The 14,502-nt window shown below is 40.0% G+C and overlaps 1 protein-coding gene across 7 annotated transcripts; it reads right to left on the bottom strand.

Annotated features, from left to right (window-relative positions):
* Nucleotides 1-1,052: 1,052 nt before the first annotated feature.
* Nucleotides 1,053-13,759, bottom strand: tat (tyrosine aminotransferase). 7 transcript variants are annotated; one of them, XM_046036190.1, is made up of 13 exons: nt 13,017-13,030; nt 10,577-10,591; nt 9,420-9,718; nt 8,976-9,080; nt 8,729-8,796; nt 8,401-8,559; nt 7,190-7,328; nt 6,959-7,011; nt 3,018-3,170; nt 2,785-2,913; nt 2,374-2,457; nt 1,993-2,091; nt 1,053-1,850 (listed from the first exon to the last, which is right to left on the bottom strand). In XM_046036190.1, the coding sequence occupies exons 2-13, from the start codon at nt 10,579-10,581 to the stop codon at nt 1,710-1,712; spliced, it is 1,434 nt and encodes a 477-aa protein (XP_045892146.1). In that variant the 5' UTR covers nt 10,582-10,591; nt 13,017-13,030; the 3' UTR covers nt 1,053-1,709. The 7 variants fall into 7 exon arrangements, with proteins under 7 accessions (XP_045892146.1, XP_045892151.1, XP_045892149.1 ...); XM_046036195.1 differs by lacking the exons at nt 10,577-10,591; nt 13,017-13,030 and adding an exon at nt 13,737-13,759; XM_046036193.1 differs by lacking the exons at nt 10,577-10,591; nt 13,017-13,030 and adding an exon at nt 13,430-13,484.
* Nucleotides 13,760-14,502: the final 743 nt, after the last annotated feature.

Here is a 14,502-nt window from a genome sequence, read left to right as displayed (position 1 = left end):
TGATGTGAGCATTTCTTTATACTTGCTGTTATTTGTTAATTGAAGATTGTTGATTTTATTGTTAAATATGAAAACAAAACAAAGGCAGTGATTGTCATCTTTGGGTGCACCAGATGATTCAAGATGGTTCAAAAGCATGGTACCACAAAGTCATGTAATAGTCACATTTATGTGTGTCATATGTAAAATATCATATATCATAATTCTTTCCATTCCAATGATCAAGAAACAAAACTAACAGTCTACAGCAACGCTATCAGCTCTGTGAGGCTGTACTGAGGCACAGCACTGCTTTGAGTCAAATCCTAACACTAGCAAGCTAATATGCTCACAATAACAATGCTATCATGCTGATGTTCAGCAGGTATTATGTTTACCATGTTCAGTATCATGGGGCAGCACGGTGTTCTAGTGGATAGCGCTGTCTGGGAAAAGTCTAGGATTCACCAAAATCCTCTAGGGGCCAAAGTGGTGGATTGACTGACCAGCAGACTGAGGCTTGCTGCCTAAAAATCCTTAAAAATTAAAATATAATTGAATTGCGATTTCGTCTCAAAGTGCAACACTTACTCATGCAACAGACATTTATTGGATTTCTTTCATCTTTAACATTGCACAGTAAAAGAATGTATATTAATTGTGTTAAAGTTTGAGCTAATCCAACTATCTTAAGTGCTTCTGGAGAAATGCTGCCAAATGGAAAGCCATTGTATCCTTCAGAGACATCCCGTACATTTATGGAGGAGTACCAGAGTCACAATCAACAGGCTGCAGTCAAAGGAGCCATATGTGTACTGGACATTTATGTGGTCACATGTGGAGACATTTAGAAAGTTACATAAGAATCAGATGTGGCTGTGGAGAGTAGATGAGAATTCATGGTTAGAGGGAGTCATATGTTGAACAAGCTGATTCGGATCACTTCCTAACAGAATCTCTACGGTTATAGTTTGCTCTCTGCATGTTTTGTGAGCAAAATGCTTTGTTTTGAGAGTCCAATCCACCTGGGTGTGCGCAACATCAGAACTTAAAATAACTCTTATAAAACAAAATGTGTACATTTTTTTTATTAGGTAACTATTAACAAAACTACTAAATAACATTTTGTCTGGAAAAAATTTTTTTTTTGTGTGTGTGATTCAATATGGCACACAATTAACATACAAACAACATACAGAGACTGATCTGATAAAGAGCATGAGTCATTTTCTAGATCAAGTAAAGCATGCAGAAAATTATGAATACATAAAGTTTATAAAAATGGTTATTCAAATATATATTCACTTCCTGTAATCATGACAGCAAAGAAGCCAACTGGTGTGTACAGTATGCACAGTCTACAATCCTACAGTTGATATAGTTATTACACAAATTATATAAATACACAAAACAAGTAGAGGTTAATATACGCTGTCTGTATAAAATATAAATATTAGGTCTGCTCATTTCATACGGTTTACATAAAAAAAATTACACCATCAATGGACCATCAGATGTGTTGCTTACAAGCTTTTGGTTGCCGCAGTGATGACAATATTAACACAGTTTTGACATCGGAGTCCTACATCTCTAACTTCATAAAATGATGGAATACAGTTTCAAAGATGATTCCTGCTCAGTCTATAACTAGAGGACAGTTGTTCTGTCCCTTAGACTTTGGTCTTCACAAGGTCCATGCTGGCTGGTCAGGCTGGTTCAGTTCTGCTGCATCACTGGTCCAGATCATTGCTGTCACGACTGCAGGGCCGATAGTGACGCTGGCAGAACTCCCTGATCCGAGCGCAGGCCTCCACCATCATCTCCTCCGGCACCGTCACCACAATGCGAAAGAAGTTAGGATACTCAAATGCCTGGGAGAGGACAGAACATGGATATTCTTAGGCATTGAAGTGATAGTGATTTTTCAATTTTATTGAAAATGTAAGCATGTAGACACATGTAAGGACAAATGGATCCATGACAGCAGTGACAGAAACAGGGATGGTGTCTTACTGAGGCAGGCAGACAGAAGACAGACTGCTCGGTCACCAGTCGTTCAGTAAAGTCCACATCATTTTCAAAGTCAGGAAAGTGATCCATATCAATCCCCACCTGGACAAATTTGCACAGACACACACAATTCACAATTGCACCCAGTTTGTAGGTTAAAATAAATGTAGTGTACAGGCCTAAACCAAGATGAGCCTGATGACATATTCAGGGTTATTTTTTCAGACTTCAGACATCTCCCTCAAAAGCAACAGAAGACATTGTACTCTCTGTGATGAGAAAACTGAACTTGATGGGTAAAATCTGCCCCTTTAACTACAAAGTCATCATGACACAAAACAAATTTGCACGTCTGTCCATGTTCAAAATAAACCACATACTGACCATGAGGTACATTGCTCCTGAAGGCATGACAGGGTTCAGGCCGGGGATGGTGGACAACTCATTGAAACAGATCTCCGAGTTGGACTGAGGAAGAAAAAGATAAACTATCCAATAAGTCTCATGTCATACATGTTGCAATAGGTCAGAATATAAATAAATAAAACAAATGAAGAATGTTATAAACTTAGTAGAAGAGAACTGAAGACACATTATGAAATAGAAGACACAAAATAGTTTGGTCACATACATTTAAATGGATTATGAATACGATACGATATACAAGAAGTTTTTTAATGTGAAAATACTACAATATGCATAGCAACATAGAGTAGCTGCTGCTGAGGTCGAATAAGGGTCACCAAAATGACTTGTCTATATTACTCAATCCTAATGCATCATCTCTCTGCTTACCTTAAGAAAGTTGATGGTGCTATTGTAAAAGCTTTGAGGTGTGTTGTTGAGGATGCTCTCCAGGGCACCCTGGACGATGCTGCAGGCTCCCAGAATACGTTGGGTGAGTTTCACCAGACCCTCTCGAATCTGCAAAGGGGACATACTGCATGTGTAAGTTTGGTAAATGCAACAGTCTGCTGGAGTCTACCCATTCGTTCTCTGTTTAAAGAACGTAAAAAAAGCCTACATACCTTGGATCCAAAGATATCATTCCTGTCATGGATGAGGATCCATCCCATCCTCCAACCGGGGACCAGCCAGCGTTTAGCCAAGCCGCCGCAGGAAAGGATTGGAACATCACTGCTCAGAGATGCCAAAGAAGGACAGCTGCAACCTGGGAAAACCTGAGGAACAAAATGGAATATGTTCAAGAAGAAAAATCATCCATGGCCATGAGGCACTATTATGTTGTGTGGTAGTAGACTTGATAGTAAGTTTATTATAATTATTATATTATTATTAGTTAAATTAGACTCCCAAAGCAGTTTTAATAGACTTTTTTAGCCACTTTGGGGCAGCAGAACTGATCTTAACCACCACCAATGTGTAGCACCCACCTGGGTGATGCACGGCAGCCATTTGCGCCAGAAAGCTCGCAACACATCAGCTTGAGCAAAAAAAATTGAGTCAATTACACACTACGTTCACTAGCTAGTCCTCGACTTTGTTTGTCTGTTGTTTGGTTTAGGGCAAATAGCATACAGTGGGTTTATCTGACCTAGCACCCACTGCAGCTGGAAATGAGGCTGAAAGCAGTTAATCAAAATTTTAAAGTTGTGGGCCAAAACCAAGACAATGAACTGAAAGATGCTCACAGATGATCACTACCTAAGCTACCTACTCATACAAAATAAGCATGTTATGCAAGTTAGCTGTATCTCTTTTACAAATAATTCCATGAATAACTGTTTAAAAGTATAATATATATACATATCTTGCTTTTATTTGATTATATATTTGTTCAGGTGGTGAGGGAGAAACCAAAGAAAGAATAAGAGAGAGTAGTAGTAGTACAGACAGAGACAGAGAGAGGGGTAAGAGAAAGGGTGATGGCACATTAACCACAGTGAGCTACGGTCCACCCACAAAAAGCTGGTTCTCATTAAAGCCATTCAGTATATTTGACTTCGAGCAGGAAACTCCCCACATCCTATTGGCCAGACGACTATCATTGACATAATAGCATGTACATTTGAAATGTGCCTGCATAGCCTTCCAGTTTAAAGCATTTGTTGTTTCTGGCGACCTCAACTCACTTGACATGCAGAGACTCTCCCACCACCCACCCCCACTCTAAAATCGAGAATGAGTTAAGCAAGAGTAGGATTTCATTAAAGCATTGTGATCAGTACAGAGAGGTTCAGTCGGGTGTGCAACAGAAATTTGGATGTACATGAACATAGAGCAAATATGGAACTATTACCAACTGTTTCGGCACCAGACACTAATTATAGTAAAACACTCAATCCTGCAAGTTTATAATAATGACTGAGCTGGGCATGATTTTCTCACGATAGATTCAGATTGAGTGTCCTCTATGGAATCATAGACATCGTGTTCCCGAGGTGAGATAGTGATCTGACACTGAGATTAGGTTAAAAGCTGCATGTGCTGAGACACTGCAGCTCACTCGGATGATCCTCTGATGCGTGTGTGTCCCAGTGAGTTCCTTCTGCAGAAGACTTGAATAAAATTCACAGAAAGTGATTTGAAAAGTGTTTGCCTGAGCTATTTGCCAGCACACTTTACAACTCAAAGGTCATACAGAGCATACCTACACTGTACAGACATGAATTGTAAAACAGAATATCCTGCTGAGAGTCTTATGGAGAAGAGGGACACGGGGCTAATGCCCCACTGACAGAGCCTTAATTGGCTGGTGCACTTCACAGACACCCTGGCCCCTGAGTCTTCAAACTCTCAAGTCATAAAAGCAAAGCCTCACTACTACACCCCCAACCCAGCTCCCCACCACCACATGAACTCCATTCCTCCCCTGCTTCTGCTGCGCTAAACCGACATTTGCATTGATTGCAAACACATGCAGGCAAAAGTGCAAAGTCATTCTGGTCTGCTTGTGTTTAAAGTGAAATGGCCCAGTCGTGGTGGTGGGGAGGGGGGTTTGTGGATGCACCCAACAACCCCGTCTCTAAACGGTTCCACTTGCACCGGTTCCAACTGCTACAACACAAATTTTAAAGCACAAAAGCAAGTCTTTACTATTCATTCTTCTTTGAGCGACTGATGGAAAGGCGCATTTAATTTTTTGCAGCTGTAAGACAAAGTTTCTTTTCTGGTATTTTTACTGTACACTCTTCACCTCTACTTCTGTAACCTTTCTGGTATTTTCACCCTGTAACTACAACATCCTCCCTGCACTCAGAAGAGACAAATGATACATAGACTCTCATGCTTTCTCTCCAAGCCCTCTCTTACTAAACCTCTATTTGTCCATTTTAATATCACACTACTAATAACTTCTTCAGTAGCAGCTATCAAAGGCACAACGATGAATGCTCTAACAGTGACTTGTAAAAGAACATGAAGCTGAATAAAGACCCAAAACTGAAATAAGTGAGGTGATATTCAATGAATCCGAAAGACGCTTTTGGACCTCAACCGTGTTTTGCATTCATCATCTTATCGAATGTCCCCTGTGGAAAACTACTGCACCAGATAATTCAAGTGTTACCTTATCTCCACTTTTTTATTGAGCTGGCAAACAAACATTCAGGCTGCCTGTGAGTGTGCGTGGGTTCCTGCCTGTCTATGTGTCTGTGTGTTCAGGAGTCTATGTGCGTGTGTAAATCTGTGCATATGTTTGCATGACCTTCAACCAAAGTTTGACCAGTAAAGACTTATCAAGGCCAAAACTGATGCCAAAACATTAGACTGAATGTGACATAATTGCTGTTTTCTGATGGTCAATATTTAAATTTGGTCAATTTAATTTTTAAAGTAAAATTAAGTAAGATTTGGTGGGGTTTTTTGCAATTAGGCACTCCTACAGTTTCAGACTGTAATTCTCCACTGTCGTAAATAAGGACATCTGTACACGTCTGCCATGATATCCATACTGAGAAGACCAAGTTAGCTTCTTTGTATAGCTAGCGTGCTGAAGAGTCTTCTTGGTGCGTGATGTGGTGCCGTAAAGCATGACACCGTGCACAATACCAGGTGCACCTGAGTGGCAATGACAGAGACGCCATTCTCCCTATTACAAGTTAGTGTACCATCAAAATGATTTTGAAGCTGTTATATTAAGATGAAGTTACCACATAATGTTGATTTAAAGGTTTAGCTCACCCACTCTCTGTCTCTTTAATGTCTGCCTCCCCCCAATCTATGGTGCTCACAGCATTGAAAAATTTCATTTGAAAAAAATCATCAACAACATCTCGATTCACAAACAACCATGTTATTCTGGATAACCTACAGTACATACATATTTTCATGAGGACCTTTACTTTGGTAGAAAGTAGTTCTAGAGAAAACGTCTTTTAGCAAGTGCTGTGAATTATAAAGAGTAAAGATGTACTCATACTGCAGAACAAGTGGATTATAATGGCAGTGCAATTGCACAAAAGTCAATTTGAATGATGTAAGTGTGCACAATTTGAATGTGAATTTGCTCTAGGTGGCTCAAATTGAAGCACCGTAAGGACGTTTGACTGGGGCAAAATTAAGTTCATTGGAATCACAAAGGGCTGTCACCTGGCCACACACTCATGGCATGCTACAACTAATGTCTGTACAGTTAGGACATTAGCTGTTTGGGCTGAATTTAACAAAACTGCAAAAACACTCCGGTAGTAAATTTCACATGAAGATTCATTCTGAATGCACCTTAATGGGGACATTGTTTCTAAGATGTTGCTGCTAAGAAATTAGGGATGCAACTTTGTCTCTCCCCATACCAATTCTGATACCTCAATCCAGATCTGCCGAAATCCACTGCTGGCTCCTGCCGATCTCACTGCCCTCCGCTCATTCAGCCAGGGTAAATAACACCAAATGAAACACAACCTCTGCTGTCACTGTGGTGAAAAATGTGCCTCACTGATGTTACAGAGGGCCACGCTACCTGCCAACCTGTACTGTGGGACTTTTGTTGAAGTGTTGATGTACTCACCATATCGCTGTAGATTTCATCAGCCAGAATGGGAACGCAGTGTCTGGAGGCCACTGAGAAAAACAAGAACCATTTCATTGTTTCATGAAGATGAAGCAAATGCTGTGTTTATGTGCATTTTATGTGTCCAAATGGTCGCCTTGGACTTCAACTGTACTGCTAATTTAAAGCTTTTGAGGAGTTTTAACTCATTTTCCTATAAAAGCAGAGTGGGGCAGAACTGCAGCTAACCTTTGAGGATCTTCTTTAGGTGTTCCTTGCTGAAGACAGAGCCACAAGGGTTGGATGGATTGGTGACAATCAGACAGGAGGTCTTCTCATCAATCAGGCTCTCCAGGTGTTCCAGGTCAACCTCCCATGACTTCTCTGGCTGAAAGGATTTATCAGGGTGTCACGGTGAGGGCAGAAACTTTATTGTGTATGATGATGTATCCTGATGATGATTAGGGATAGCTACTGTTGTAAAAATATGAGATAGCAACCTGTTACAGTAAAGTTAAGTTGAAGGTGGATCAGGAAGGTGAATGGTATCGTGTCCTCAACAACCAGTATAAGGTTGTTACCAGTTAGTTATTCAGTTTATGCTTCTCAACTGCCATTGACCAAGGCCTTGAACCTTTGTTTAATTCATTGGGGCAGTTTTTTCAGCCAGTGTGTACCAACATAGAGAAAGGAACCATCTCCATCCCACAAGTCCTCGCCACAATGTCCTACTTTCTTTGCAATTATGTTAACATTTTCTCTCTATATCTTTTTCTATCTTGTTTTTTATTTGCCAGTCAGCGACAGCAGAAGAGAGAGGGAAAAGATCTAATCTAATGCAATGCCAGTGATGCATTACAACAAGAAGGATAAACTATGACCTGTCTGTATTCTCAAGAAAGGCTTCGTATGTAACATATGCGACTATGGCAATATGCAATTTTTGATTATACAAAAACTTACAGTAAATCATCATGTTTAGCCTTGCTAATGAAAAACACAGAGAGCAGTAGTAGGCTGCTAGCCTAGCTTATCTATCTTATTTACACATTGTATTTTGCTAGTTAGCCAGCTATCCGCTCAAGGAACAACTGGGTTTTGATAATAGAAGAGTTAACAATAATTTTGTTTGTGTGTCGGTCAGTTTGCAAACCTGGTACCTGACTCGAGAAATGGCACAGAATAGTAAGCCTTGTTTTTCTCAGTGGTAGTGCAGTATTGCAACCAGGGGTTTTCTCCATGCTTGAAGACTTTGAGCATACATAAACATATCTTAAACGTGTTATTGTGCATGATAATACGCCACATTATCTATGTACTGGTCACAAACAGATGAATTTTACAGTGATGGCAAAGAATATATTTCTTTAGAAGGTAAGTACACTACACATTATTTGTGTTTAGAACAAAAAGAGAGTAAATAGTACAGGTAGCATAGGGATGGTACCTCTACTACTTACCAGCAGGTTGTAGAGCTTGACCTCGATGCCCATGGAAACTGCCAGAGTCTTATATAAGGAGAAGCCTGGGCATGGGACCAGAACATTGTCCCCTGGGTTACAGAGGACACTGATAGCCAGGTCAATGGCCTGACTGCAGCCGCTGGTCAAAATCACATCCTGGAAAGGAGGGTGGGTGCACTTTACTTTCAAGAGCATAGACACCAAAACTATACATGTATGTTACCACCAACACCCAACCGTTTCTATTCTTTGAATAAAGTCACTGTGACAAGTGTGAACGAAAAAGGGTGTCAGCAAAGGTATGAGGTGTATTAAGAGTCAGTACCTCTGCCTCTAGAGGAGCCTCAGGGCAGCTGTAAAAGTTGGCCACTGCCTGCCGGCTCTTCGGATAACCTGCCGGTGGACACAGAGAAAATATGTAGTACATACAAACAGAGATACAACCACCAAAACTTCTCACCTTTATGCATCTGTACTTCACTTTTAAAGCTAACATGAAACAACATTTCTATCCACACATTTAAAGGTGGCGGCTGTGGATCTAGTTTAGTTTGTTGGTTAGTGTGACTCACCAATGGAAGGAGCATAGCCGTTGTATTTTTGGGAGTCTATGGCGTCTTTCATGGCCTGAAGCACTGCATCATTTGTTGGCAGGTTTCCAAACACAGTGGGATCCCCTGAGGACAGACGTGATAGTAAGCAACAGTGAGAGAAAGCAAAGATCAAACATTAAATGACTGGCAAATGGAAACAGCCCTCTGGATACGAAAAATAGAAAAGTCGTAGAATATAGGGCTCATGTTTAATAGTGTTAGTGTTTAATAGTGTAAAACAATTACAGTGGATCATCGGTGGAGGCAGTGAATGGACAGCATGAAATTGTATTGTCTTGGAATTAGTAGTATCATACAGGCAGGTGTATTTTGTTTCCAATCTCAGAAACTAGTTGCATGTAAGCAACAAGGGGAATCTCCAGAAGTTTTTAAATCACCAACTTCATTTAGAAACCCTCTCACCTATGGAAAGAGCGATCATGGGTTTATCCGGGTTCGGGGTGAGCTTCATCCCATCCACTATGGATCTGATGGGATTGAGCGTTTTGTTGGCCATCTCTGAGGGCTTCACTTCCCATCTCTGCCTGCGGCTCTTGGCTTTGGCAGGATACAAACTGCCATTCACACTGACGTGGTGGATGCCGTTCCGGTTTACTCCCTTCCCGTTGACTCCAGACCCATTCAGGCTTTTGACAGTGTTTTTGCCAAGGACTCCATTCCCACTCATTTGAACCAAGTAAGACTTGTTATCCATCGTTGAACTGATGAGAATGATGGACAATGATGGTTATAGCAGCAAGAGTGAGTAGTACATTTACTAAATACAAACAAAGTTTAATTGTAAGGTACTTTACTTGAATATTCCATTTTATGCAACTTTACAATTTTACGCCACTACAATCCAGATGCTCAGTTAGCTCCTCTTCAACCAGCTCAACTTTAACAACTCCATGCATATTAATCAATAATAACAATCCAATAACAGTCTATTAATAATTAAAAAAAACAATCTGCATGAGCACTTTTACTTGCTAGGTGTGTTTAGTACGATTTACTACATGAGCATTTTTTACAGTTGGGCACTCCTTGCCTAAGTAGAGGATACTTCTGCTTCTACTTTGCTAATATTGTCATATATACTAAGAATAAAGATTATTTTAAATATATATAAATATATATTGTTAAAAGCTTGCTCAGATAGCAAAATATGCTATTGAAATTATTATTAGATGAACATTTAAGGCGGACTTTCTTCCTAAATTTTGCTAAATTATTTCAGCCGAGTTCTCAATGTGCGATTTTATTTTTCAATCACCGAAATGTCATTCTGTTCTGTTTGTGTTAACCTATTCATTGATCCCACAGAGAAGTGATTCACCAGAGTTGCTCAAACCTGAGTGTGGAAAAACTCCATATTCTCTCTTTCTTTATCGTGGTGCAAAACAACTAAGCTTTGGAAGATCATCTTCCAATGATATATCCCTCAAACATGAACAAAAGAGATGCACATTTTGAAAACATGCATTTAATTTCATGCAACTCCATTCATAGTTCATTTGTTTAATATTAAACCCTTAATTGAAATTATAAAACTTTTTAAAAATCATATTAGTACTTACCTCATTAAATAATCACTAGTCTCTCCAAGATGCAGCACAGCAGTTAATTACTCTTACACAAAGTGGACAGAATTCGATATTTTAAGCCAGTTTTATAGCAAGCTCCCCGAACATGGGTGTTGAGCCCTGCCCTTATTTCCATTGGTGGAGGCTGAGGGTTGTGCCATTACACCCCTCTTACATCACTAACCAGAACCATACTACCCAGTGCTTGAAGTGGAAAGAAATAGGTGCTAGTACTCCCCTCCCCCCATCCTCATCCTCAAGGTGAAACTAGTAAATATTATAACTGTTAGTATAATGTTAATATATTTACAGGTCACACTTTTTTTGGATAGAGTGCCTACCTGTCATTCTTTAAAATATTGTGCAAGAAAAATCACTTTGTGTTGTAAAGTTGTGAAGACATAAGGGCTCAGATTAGGGGTGGGATGACTTTGAGCATAACACAATTAATTTCCTGCATTCTGGAGACATTTTCTGCATCAATTAATGGAAATGTCTTTATTTACATGAAGGAAAACAAAATTAAGTTGGCAGGTGACAATTTAAAATCTAAAAATATAATGGAATATAACGCAGTAATCAGCTTTTGGACAATGCATTTCTTTCTTCTATTTTTCAGCCCCATTGCATATTTTCTTATTGTGCATTGTGTCATTTGTTATTTAAAATTTCTCAATGCAAGTTGTTTTTCAGAAGATCTTTAACAAAAGCTTTCCAAAAGTGATGGAGACATTAGGTGCGTTCGAGATGACAGCGGCTGACTTTTGCCGACTCGATAGTCTAATGCAGGGGTTTTCAAAGTCTGAGACTGCAGGCCTCCCCTCAGACAAAGCTTGGGAAACCAATGATGGAGGTAGAGGTGGAGGCTGATGGACCCGCTATGAAATAATAAAAAAAATGTAGATAGATCAACTGAACTGAAATGACTTACTTGTGTTATTAGATGTGGACAATCTTATAATTCAAGACAATCTGCCAGATTGATGCTGTCTCCTTTTAAAAAGTGACTTTAGATAAGATGTCTTTTCAACACTGGCAGCTTTGGAGGAGGCTCCATGATATTTCTCAACAATCAGTCCTTTAAAACAGCTACTACACACTCCCTACCTGACAGATTTGACATATAATGAAAGAACAGGGCATCTCTATAGGTTTAACTAAAACACATAACCTACCAGCAGAATCAGCTTATTGGGTGATATGACCTGTTGAAACCTGACCTATATGCTTTTGTTCTGTTAAATGCTTTATAACTTTAGATTTGAACAGCTCAGCTCCAGAGATAGTTAGATAGAAAAAAGATAAGCTAATGGCTTAAATTGAAGAAGACCCATGTCCTAGTAACACTATTAACCTAATCAACTGACTTTAATAATACGAGTTAATCCTATACTATGGTATAATATTAATACTATACGTTTATGCAGTTTGTAAAAATTGTGATGCTAATCGCGGTCATTGTTAATACCAGCGCGGCTAACTAAGACCTTTAGTGCAGATTATCTAAAAATACAGGCATAGGAAAATGGAGCCTGTGGCCTTACGTACTTTTATCTTCTTGCCTCCTCTCTTCTGTTGTCTTTTTACATGTCCAGACAAATATTATCTTCTCTTGTCAGACATCAAGCCTGATGGACCCTAAGGTTCACAGCTGATTTTCCAAAGTAGCCTATATAACTAAATTAAATAACCACTATGCTTATTATGGTACGTAATATAAAGAGCTGTCTTTCATTTTTATTTTTATTATTTTACATTTCTTTTTTCAGTGATTTTTTTCCACCACTATCAAGTAGTGACTGTAGCAGGCCCTCTGCTGGCCACGGGGCCCTACGCCACCGCAATGGTCGCTTAGTGGCTGGGGTTGTGTAACACCAAAATCTGTGACCTATCAGATTCTGTGACTACACCCAAACGATGATGTTTTCCTTACCATAACCAAGTACTTTTGGTCCCTAAACCAAACCAAGTACTTTTGGTCCCTAAACCAAACCAAGTACTTTTGGAGCTTAAACCCAACCAAACTGCAGCCGCTTCACATCACACAACAAAGCCTCTGACATACTTTACTTGGCATTTGGGTCACAGAATCTGTCACATTTTGGTGTCACACCGGCTCTGCAAAATAGCCTAATATTGCTGTTTGACATAACTTCTGACTACACCAAATACTGGTCCTAAGGCATTTAGTAGTTTCTGACTCTGATGGGGGAAATCACAGTTCCCAAAAACCACTTTCTCTGAACTCTCACACATTTGTGCTATTCTATGTGATCTCCTTTTGATAACTAAAGCAATTACTAATGCAATATTGTTTCACTTCCATTCACTGAACCTCCCCTGAAACTGTTTGGAGCCCTCCTAGGGAGGCCCGCCTCACACTTTGAAAACCCCTGGCCTAATGTGAGCTGCCATCAAGTCGGACACATTCTACCTGCATTAGCTTGCTGTGAGCTGAGATCATATGGCAAGCCGCATGACGTCCAACGCACCTATTCTGATTCTGACCTGTCCCCAGCGTCCCCAGTATAAATGACACCTATCTGTCAATATTTTTAAATGTCCCGTCCATCCAGGCTGTGATCTCTCCGCTGAAAGAGATTAGCAGGCAGGCGAGAACGGGAACAGGTGAGCGTCGCGTAGCGCCCAGAGAACCAGGGCCGAGTTCAGCGCAGACAAAACGTAGCAAAACGTTTTTTTCAACGGAAACAGTGGTTCCATGAACACTCTGCTGTGTAGGCAAGCGCACTGAATTGTCCTGCCTTTTTAACACCATTGTGTTTACAAACTTGTTGCAGCTGATTGGGTAACACCTGAGACATGCCCGGCAAACGGGAGAAAACATACCTCGAAGCCCGTTGCAGAACGTTGCAAGGAAACGTGTCGTTCAATCCGAAAATGTTGCAAAATGATGCCGAAGAGTAAAACGTCGAGGTGCCGGTACTGCGTACCGGCCCACATTTTATTATTTCATCAGCCTCCACCTCTACCTCCATCATTGGTTTCATCCAAGAAGATGACAGTGCTGGTAAGTTTAAGCCTACATCAACAATAACTGAACAATTATTCACCTCTAGGAACACTCAGTGCATGAACACGTCAAACTTACTAAAATTACTTATTTTCCATGTTATTCTCTAACTCATAGGTCTACCTGTGCCTACTGAAGTGGAGAGCAGTACCATCGTGCTTACTACCACATGGGATGAAGTTTCTACTCCTCCAGTGGATCCAGCTGACTGGCCATCAGTCCTTAATGACCAGTTACACGTTGATGTGGTGAGCAGTAAAACCAGCACAGGTTGACAGAGACATTTTGACTTTTCCAAAAAGACACTCAGACATTAAAAGTATTTTCTATCATTACATGTTTAGCTCACTCATAAAGAAGCTGGTTGAGAAAAGTGATGCTATCAACTGTTTTGTAGTTTTTGTCTCTTAATCTCTTGTCTGGCTGTTAATAAAGGTTTAAGCTTTGGTTCATAATCACTTTATCAGTCTTTTTATTGAGAACTAAGTTCATCAGTGTCTACTGGGTCTTGCACTGCCATTAAGCTCATTAGCACTGGTGGTATCGTATGTATGGGCTATGTTTCACATCAAACATAGTAGATATAATAGTATAGTCCAGTTATAATATTTACTAGTTTCACCTTGAGGATGAGGATGGGGGGGAGTACTGGCACCTATTTCTTTCCACTTCAAGCACTGCCTCAAATCCTTAATATATGGATGTGCAGAGACCTTTGGAGGGGCTGTTGGTCTACCCTGAAAAAATAAAGGGCAACCCTCCCCTTCTTTCAAACTTTGAGTTTCTAGATTTCCACAAGTGTGTCCATTTTATTTCTATTACACTTGCACAATGTTTCACAAAGACACTTTATAGACATACAATTTAGAGAGGGGCAGCTAAATGGAGA

The sequence above is a fragment of the Micropterus dolomieu genome, linkage group LG22 (genome assembly GCF_021292245.1).
Source record: "Micropterus dolomieu isolate WLL.071019.BEF.003 ecotype Adirondacks linkage group LG22, ASM2129224v1, whole genome shotgun sequence".
Lineage (NCBI taxonomy): Eukaryota > Metazoa > Chordata > Actinopteri > Centrarchiformes > Centrarchidae > Micropterus > Micropterus dolomieu.
The sequence above is the reverse complement of the archived record's forward strand: the minus strand, read 5'-3'. Positions and strand labels throughout refer to the sequence as shown.

What these genes read in the sequence shown, in the direction of transcription:
- tat (XM_046036190.1), bottom strand. An exon ending in CATGATCGCTCTTTCCATAG is followed by an intron (nt 9,081 to 9,419) that starts GTGAGAGGGTTT and finishes GTCTGTCCTCAG; the next exon opens with GGGATCCCACTGTGTTTGGA. An exon ending in CGGCTATGCTCCTTCCATTG is followed by an intron (nt 8,797 to 8,975) that starts GTGAGTCACACT and finishes GTCCACCGGCAG; the next exon opens with GTTATCCGAAGAGCCGGCAG.